This window comes from Pelecanus crispus, chromosome 1 (assembly GCF_030463565.1).
Source record: "Pelecanus crispus isolate bPelCri1 chromosome 1, bPelCri1.pri, whole genome shotgun sequence".
Taxonomy (NCBI): domain Eukaryota; kingdom Metazoa; phylum Chordata; class Aves; order Pelecaniformes; family Pelecanidae; genus Pelecanus; species Pelecanus crispus.
Genome location: NC_134643.1, coordinates 167095663 through 167105108, shown reverse-complemented (window position 1 = coordinate 167105108; position 9446 = coordinate 167095663). Strand labels below are relative to the sequence as shown.

The 9446-nt window shown below is 38.6% G+C and overlaps 1 protein-coding gene across 1 annotated transcript in view; it reads right to left on the bottom strand.

Annotated features, from left to right (window-relative positions):
* Positions 1–4455: 4455 nt before the first annotated feature.
* Positions 4456–9446, bottom strand: part of STK24 (serine/threonine kinase 24) — a 61570-nt gene continuing 56579 nt past the window's right edge. Inside the window, exons 10-11 of the mRNA XM_075717553.1 lie at positions 6899–7035; positions 4456–4492 (exon numbers count right to left, since the gene is read on the bottom strand). Coding sequence (XP_075573668.1) covers positions 4456–4492; positions 6899–7035 — 174 coding nt within the window. The remainder of the gene's footprint in view (positions 4493–6898; positions 7036–9446) is intronic.

Sequence of the window (9446 nt, the reverse complement as noted above, 5' to 3'; positions counted from 1 at the left end):
GCTGGCAGGATGGGGAATGCAAAGCAGGTTTTAAATCCTTGCCATCTGTACATTGGCACATTGTCTTACTATAGGACAAACTGTAATATAGAAATGCACATATTTAACCACAACAGTACGCTATCACTCACTTATATGTGTAGATTAAAAAAAAAACCAAACAACCACACCAAACCCTTAATCAAGAACAAAACTTCCCACATGGTTAGGCCATCTGTGAGAAATAAGCTAAGCTCCCCAACAGAAAAAAAAAGAAGTATTCTCAACATTCTTGCTCAGAAAGTGATGTTTGCGTTTAAACAAGGGTTTTGTCTTGTACAAGTTCTGAGATTATTGCAATTAAATACCCAACAGCGATTTAGAAACTTTCACCGTACCATTACTGACATGTGGGCAATAACTCAGCTAGAAACCCGCAAGTGCATCCCCTCCTGGGAGGAGACACCCCCCACCCCCACCCCGAATCTCATCTTACTGACCACTCAGATGGCAACATTTCCTTAAATTTTTCCTTCTTTATTTCTAGGTCACATAGTTTACAAGGAGTTTTCTTATGTTGGTGTAGAGTGACAAAATTAAAATTTAAATACACGGTTATAAACAGGCAGCAATATTACAGAAAACAAGATACACACTTTAATTGTCCTCTGTAATCATGCTTTAAAAGAAGGCAGAAAACCATTACATACAGTTTGTCTACTGCATATGCTCAGTGCAATTACTAGCACATCTGCAACATACAGTTAAAAAGAGCAAGCTTGCAGATTTGTGCTATACTTTAAGCTCCTCCCCAGCAACCTACAAAAATAATTTGCGATTGTACCGATCCTTGCGTTACACCTTGTGCTTACGAGCACTTCTGCTAATCTCCCAATGGTGACGTTTTTTTGAAGGCAAAAAGACATTGCCTTAAAAGTAAGGCTAATGTAAAACTATTACAAACTGGTACCATGTTGATTAAAAAAAAAAAAAATCATCATAATATTAATACGGAATGCCAGCTGAAGTAGTAAGAGCTAAACGAGACGTTTCCCAAGTAGATGGAAAGCACAGGCAGAGGAAGGAGTTCCGTCGGATCGAGTCGGCCGAGGACTGAGGAGGCGCCAGCTGCTTGGCAGTGAAGTGCCAACGCGCGCCCTCTTCCCTTCTCCCCCCTCGGCCCACCCCTCCTGCGGAGGAACAGCACAGTTAAAGCATTCCGCAGTAACTGGCTCGTCTGTCTGTACCCGCGCGGGCATGTGCAAAATGTTCGGAGCCGCAAAGGAACCGTGGCACTTCAGAGCGAGCGGGCGGCTTTGTTATTACACCAAAAGCATCCTGTACTACAGTGAGCGTGCCGACGGCCTTTAGTAAACTGGAGATCAACTACAAAGTGCAACTGCAAGGAAAATGAAGTTAAAAAAATAGATTACACATCTGATACTTACAAAAAGCAAGCCTTCAGTTCAAATGACTGATACTTTTATTTTTTTTTAAACAGTGAGTTTATTTACTGCCTACTCTTGAAATCCCTGACAAATAAGCAGTTCCACTAATTTAAATGTTTGCATAAATAAGGATAGCTTGTCGCTTAGTATATTCAAGACTGAGTGAAGAAGTACTAACCTGCACAGAAAAATCATCAGTGCAACATTATAACACAGAAATGTTTTTAGCATGAAACAAGCTCTCAAAAATATCAATACACTTTTTCTTTCAGAAACCGAGACCATGCTTCTTTCAAATGAAGCTCTTCTGTTACCGGTATAGTTCTGATTTTTAAAGCATCAGTACTTTTCAATAGCAAACGATTGTAATTTTACATTCAAGATACGGCACGCTTTTTTTCAGTGAATCTCAGTTTAAGATAGTCTATATTTAAATAATCTACATATTACATATAAAAATACACATCTCTACCATAAATGAGGTCTTGTCCTTTTCTAAAAGTCCCAGCCTTCTGGCCAATTGCCCTTGCTGTAGGTCTGACTCATCTTAAGCTCCTAAACCAAGGGACACATTCACACCAAGCAATTCTGCCACAATCTACTGAGAGAAGTATTTCCTCAACGTACAGTCCCAGAACGCAACTAAAATGCAACTCAAAAAAAAAAAAAAAGTACGTATAACTTTTTAAATGATTGTTCAAAAATGGCGTACCTTAGAATTTCATTTGGTTTTCTGATTGAGAAATTCTTGAGATTCCAGCCAGCACTGTGAATTTAACCTCCCTGCTAAAACTCTGAGTTCTGTGCATCTCCAAGTAAGCTCGCTTTAATTTCAAGTCCTTAACATTAACAGATGACTGGGGAAAAGCTCCCATTAATCTACTTTTATTTCAAATGCAAACATCTGTTTATTTCCACCTGCTGTGACAGCCCGTATTTATTGAATGGCTGAATGTTCTAATACTGAGATGTCGACAGGTAGATTTCCCATTGCGCTGCATTCAGATGCACATTTCACAATAGCAGAGCTAAATTTGTTACCTCAAGGGTAAGCCTATCTTCACGTTTAAGAGCACACAAAACAACGTAAAGATACTATCAGAGAGGAGTTACAAACCGTTGCTCAAACTTATGCATTGTTCAATTTACCTTAAATTCACTTAAGCCACAAAGGCAAGCCATTAGCTCATTATGCTGGCAAATGTGTTGTGTCTAAGAACATGGCTACAGGAATGAGTGCACATATACCCGTTTCTTTCAACTTGTTGTTTCAACCTGGTCAGAAGTTTCACAGCTCTGTTAGCAACTGTTAAATTATAAAATTAATAATTAAGGCTATTAATATGCATAGAATAAGGGCTACCATGGTGATGTGAAGGCCTGCAAGGAGACCTCACCAGCTTCCAGAATGGTTAGAGAACCTGGGTCTTTCTGTACCAAGCCATGTAGATATGCCTATACTTCTAAAATTTTAATCCTTTCTGTTCCAAAACTCATCTCTTTCCCCTCCCCCCCCCCCCAAAAAAAAAGAAGATAAACAAGTAACCTACCTCGCTGTCATCCAAAACATAAAATTATCAATTTCTTCATTAAAACAAGGCAAAAATGCTCTCTTAGCTACAGGAGTAAGAAGGAGCTGAACATACCCTCAGTGAAATAAACCAAGGTAAACCTCAGAGTAATATTGTGAAAAGGAATGCCACCAAGGGAACTGTGTGTGTAATGAATGCTACTGTTTCCAAGAACTAAAAAAAAAAAAAAAAAAAAGTCAGCTATCTAGGAGCGCTCGCAGGAACAGTGGAAATTTCAGAATTCAGAATTTCAAGAAGTAACTTTTTTCTGGGGAGACAAGCAATAGGACACAGCCTACAACACTCAGGCTTGGTTTTGCAGTCTTTCTGTCTAACATCTATCACTTTCAGTAAAGAGATGAACAGATTTAGGCAGCAAGACCGAACAGTGAATCTATGGATAATTTGTCTTTCACGCTGCAAGACATTTCGTTTTAATGATAAAAATAGGCATGATGAAGAAATATTTGCCACTGTCTCAGAGCCAACATCTTAATGAGATATTTCAGAATGAACGTAGATAATAAAGATTTATTTGTGTGAGCATTCAAACGTTCAGATGAAAAAAAGATTGTATCTGAATTTCACTACAAGCTTCACAGATACCTATTACTAAAATTGAACAATACACAGGGTTCAGAATTTGCATTGGCACAATTTAAAACCAAAAACATGAAAGAGCTCATTCGTTAGGAAAAACAGTAATTTAGATTTAAAGCTTTGAGAGACAAGGTGTATTAAGTTTAAAACAACCAGATGTAGTACCATAATTAGAAAGTCACGCTCAGAATATAGATAAAAAGGAAGAAATACCGGAGAAACAGAATAAAAATGTGTCTTTGCTGAGGTACGAATAGAAGGTTCCATAGTACAGGATTAACTCTTTCAATGGCAAATCCTTCACAAACAAAAATCAAACCAAGATTCACTTATCACATAATTCAAAATGTACATGTAATAAAGGCAAGGCAATACTCAGTTATGGCCTGTCAAATATTTACCCCACTAACATTATCTACAGAAGCACTTTACCATTTTGTACACAGTGATTCCTTATGCACGTTGAAAGGCTTTCAGTTAAAAAAAGACATTATATACAGATCTGTACACAATTTCAACAAACATACTCCATCTCCCAGTGGAATTCTTAAAGCAAGATACCTGAGGTTTCTCAATATCTTCAATTTCTCTATCACAAACCTAAATATACATTTCAGATTTTACAAAAAGACACCTCCCTGGAATATGTGCATTATCATTAAAAAAAATTATAGCTTTAAGGAGCTGAAAAAGACTGCCTCCATCTGAGAGACTTCATTTTCACTCTTGCACATTTAGGAACGTCCTTCCACCAAAGAACATCCCAGTGACTGAGGGGCAGAACAACGTTAGGGTGCACGCCTTCAATGCAGACACCGTGGGGTCTCTGTTGTCTTAGAAAAGTCAGGAACAGTACGTCAGTAGGATGCAGTACTTCCTCCAGCTAGTGCATATCTGGAGAGGAAAAGAAATAGTTACCCTTGTGACTTTCGGAACAGTGTTCTACAAGAAGCAGCAATTAAAAGTTATTCCATTTTATGCTATTGAAGTTCCAGCCTTTTTCCTCACGGAATGACACCCACCACTGCTGTCACGCTTTAAAGGCAAAAGCCAAAGAGGTGAACAGCATGCAAAATACACCCTGTTAGAATACTGCTGCTTTTCTAATGAATAGCAACAACCGGTGCTCGTGTGTTACTGAGAAGTATATGGTGATGGAAGAATTCAGTATACTGGAGGCAACAGTTTGTGATTCCAACTTTCCTACTTGGCGAGTTTACTTGATAATCTTTCCAAAATATTACTGGGGCAGGAAGCCTGTATTTCTTGATCTAAGCAGATTCTTAAATCATCCAAAGAAAGCAGCACACATTTTAATCATGTTAAGCTTTCAATAAACTTTATGAAACATCAGAGATCAGAACTGGAAGGGGAAGGTAAATGGATTCACTCAAGTTATTGGGCAGATCTTCTGAGGCTCCCAACTAATTCACTCAGACAAACTTGGGAAATCCAGTTTTAACCAATCATAAGAGGAATGAAAGTCTCATGAGAAAAATGTTGTTGAAGAGCCATCTTCAGCAGTTTGCTATCGAATTGAGAGGACATTGCAAGTGGATAAAATAAATCACTTAATGACGTAACGGAGCATACTTCTTGTAGTATTCAAACAAGAAGGAACTATCTTTTCAGAAGTTGAATAGTTCCAAAGCCAGCTTTATCCATGAGGGATACCAATGAAGCTATGGAATGGTTCAAACTGCTTTTTAGGCGGGGACCCTGCCATTCATTTCTTTCATTACTTCATGGAAAGAGTGCTAGTTATGATCACACACTAGCTGAATATCGTCCCTGGAATAAGAGAAAGTTCACCCAGATGGGACCCATCAACAAACATTCTCTATGAATATTTCTTTGCCTCCTTCAAAGAAAATGAAGTGCCTGCCTCCACTTTTATAAGACATTATGACTGAGAAAAAGAGCAACAGTTCAAGGAAGCAGAACAGAAGGAAAACAAAACACTGAATAGGTGTATAACGGGTCCTGAAATCTATCTCCTAGGACAAAAACGATGGCTGTTGCTGTCGTAACAGGAACAAGCAAGATCACCTCCAGCATCCACAAAAGACATGCCCAGTGGAAAGCCTGTCTCAACGCAGCCATTTTCAGCTTCAATTGCAGCATCAAGAGTCTTTGAGGTTCCCAGTTCCAGGGAGGCCCTGTACCAGGCTGATAGAAACTTGACACTGAAATATTGGGGTGATGAAAGACTGGGGTCAGTTTTGGAAACCCTAGTGGAAACAAACTGAGGTGGAAGCTCCAGAAACTCTCAAGCCTGCCAGGATCAACTGAAAGGAGAATCAGGACATCTGTCATCAAGGAGTGACCTTTTAGCACTAGAGATGCTAACTGGGCTTCATGCTTAACAGGCCAGAAAGCAAGAAACACGATTGCTTGCAGATTTCTTGGCATTGATTTTTACTGAATAACAAAGTGTCAGCCTAGCAATCCTCTGCTTTAGCTTCAGAGGTATGAATTCTTAAACTTTACCAAGCTGTGGTTAGAGACAGTATATGGGAGACACCCACTCAGATTGATCTTTTTCAAGGTAGCAGTCCACGATTAATCATTGCCATGAGTTTTTTCTAGTAGTAAGCAATCCAACCTGGATGGCGTAGATTCACAGCAGCTGTGGGCTCCTGGATTCAAGGTTGCGTTTCAACCCTCTTCAAGTAGTAATTCTGAAATTTACACCCCTGATCTTTTCTTGAGTAGCATTTAAAAGAACAGCAAATTGAGTGTTTGTTAAGAATATATTCCTAACCTGGGCAGTTACAAAATCTCTTACGAAATTTAGCCTTTGGAAGCAATACAAAAAGTTGGCTTTGGAGGTACCGCCAAAAGGCCATACAGACTATCTTTAATGAACGAACAAGGAACCACTTATTACGTGACTGAAAGAAAGACAAACTAACTGAGCAGTCCATTTATCAAAGTGGGTAAAAGAAATTAAGAGTGACACAGGACATCCTCTGCAACATACACCCAGACACTAAGAAAGCGTGAATGTCCCTTATAGGAACTGCAAAGGGAAAAGGCTGTCCAGTCTCATTTGACACACAACATGCACACCAACAGGATGAACATACATACGGGCTTATCACCTGAAGCTAGAAATTAGAACTGCTGATACAATTAGGTTTTTTTCTACTAAACAAACACAATTGTACAAACTGTAAGTACAAGTGGTTTTTTTCCTCTATTATAAATGAAATTAATTATTTCAATTTAACACTAGTCAAGTATTTGTAGAATCAGATCTGCAATTTTCTGTAACCCTTAGTGAAATAGTTTCATTACCTCTGAAGCCTCTGCACAAGGTGTGACACCATGTTATCTGCAATGCCTGGACAAGCCTCTTCAGCTAAATAAATAGCCTTTCTCAGTTCTTCTATGGAATCTGTGTTACCACCACACACTTCACTCTTCTCTTTCAACTGAAAGAAAAACAGGAAGAGATATATTAATAAGATATTCATAAATATTTCCATAAACAATATAATGCAAAAGCTTGTTAGGAAGTGACCACCAGTGTTCACAATGTCAGGATTTGACTTTCATTATACACCCTCACATCCTGAAGACTTTTTTCATCCTGAAGTTAGTCTTTGCAGTAGTTATCAGGATGTCATTCACCTTCACAAGTCTTCAGTCATTCACATATCCTTTTCAGTGTGCTGACATTCAAAAATTCAAAATTCAAAAATGTATGTACAATAGCTGAGGTACAACCACAGCAGTAGGAAGGCTTCTGCACTCTTCTTTGGCTGCTGCTTGTGTTCTCTTTTCATTACATCCAGGATGCTCAAGACTGAGATCTTGCATAGAAAGCATAGGTAACAGGAAGACACAAATGCCTTTTCTTTTCCCAGTAATAACTAACCTTTTCTTAGTCTAAACTGGGAAGTCACAGCTTGAGGACAAGATGAGAGAAGGAGACAACAGTGGGAACATTACAACAAAGGACACCTTCGGATCTCCTGCCTTCAACAAGGAACCCAGAATGAGTCACCGCATGAACAACTTTTTTCATTTTTAGGGTGTGTTTTGTTTTCTGTTGTTTGGGGGGGTTGTTTTCTTTGGTGTTGGGTGTTTTGTTTGTTTGTCTGTTTGCTTTGCTGAAGTACACCAAGCTTCAGATTACTACCAGCAACACAGGGCCCCATAGCTGAGTAAGCCTCTGCAGCCAAGGCTCCTAAGTTGTATCAGAGTTCAACTGAAGGAGAAGGATGCAGAGCACAATCTTCGCCTGTAAGATTACTTAGGGACAGCAGTTGGTTTTTACACCTGTCTTCTGTGCCAAAAGCTTTGAAGCCTCCATGATGACAAAAAGCTTTGAATGGCCAGCTTTTTTCTTTTTGGAGGAGTTCCATGGAGTAACTCACTAATTTAGTGAGCAATAATTCCTGAAGGTGCAAGTATCTGTGGTTCAAATACTAAACAAATGGAACACTGAAAACGTAACATCAGGCTTCCTCCAGACAGCAGAGATAGTAGCCATGCCAATAAGAAAATGGAAATGCTGCAGTGAGATTCTGGAACAGTTTGGGAAAGTTGTGGCTATCCACCATAAGTTGCATAGAAGAGGAGCCTGAAGTACGAACCAAACAGCAGAAACCAGACCAAGAGTCTTCTCCCATAGCATGAAAAGATAAAACAAACAAGCGTGTGAGGAAAAATTTTTCTGTAGCCTCTACACACTATAGAAATGATAGTAAATGGCAATTTTAATAAGGACTACAGTGAAAAATGTTTGTGTTGCTGCAGCAGTGCTAAGGGGAATCATATACCCACAAGGATCAACAAGCGGCAATTAAAAGAATGGCCTTGAAAATGAAAATGAGAAGCAAGAAAGACAAAGAATGACACAGTAACCAATTAGCAATACCATGGGAAGGAAGAACCCAGGGCAGAGATATCCAGAAGACAGGTAATAAAGGGCATGGTGGAGAGAAAATGAAAAATAAAGAAAGGATAAAAATGGAGGATGGAGTGTGGAAGACAGTCTGTGCAGGACCTGTATCACGCTTGGTATTGGAAAAGGAGAAGGAAGACCTAAAGGAGATGCAGAGCAACCAGAAAAACGTTTGAGAGATGGAAGAGTAGGGAATTGAAAGAAAATTCTCAAGCAGAGGCAAGCCTATGGGTAACGCATAAAGAATTCCAATGGAAAATGCCAAAAATCCCCGTTTAAAGTGTTTCTCCACTTTACATAGGAGAATGACAGGCTCACTTAATATTGGAGTCTGAATAACCAGTACAGAGGTCATCCCCTTTAAATAAGTTTAATTGCTTTACTGCACTCAATACACTTAATGAGCAGCATGCAAAACTCAATGATAATCCCCTGAAGCAGGACTTTATTCATTAGAACAAAATTAAGACAACATCTTTTTATTAGAACGATTTCTCTGATTTTATTTCTGTAACAGTTACAATGATTGAAATCATTATTTAAATAAAAATTTTCATATCCAAGCTAGGATGAGAGGGGAGTTTTTGTTTCTTAGCATTCTATCGACTTTTTAAAATAATCACATGTTCATAAATATCTGGCTACCCCTCCACATGATTTTTTTTTAAAGTTGTTTTTAAGTATTTGGAAAAAACAATTATAAAAAATATAAAATTCCAAATGAGAACAAAATACAGTTTTCAACACTGAAATTCAAAAGTTAAGCTCTTGCTGATCTGGTCCACAGCCATATCTTGGAACACTGAAGAACCTAAAATTTGTAACAGATAAAATGACAGATAAAGAGATAAAGCAGTGTCAAAAAATGGAATGCTGCAATCCAAACATTTATATACCTTTTTTTCACATGCATTGCTTTAGGCTAGCATGGTT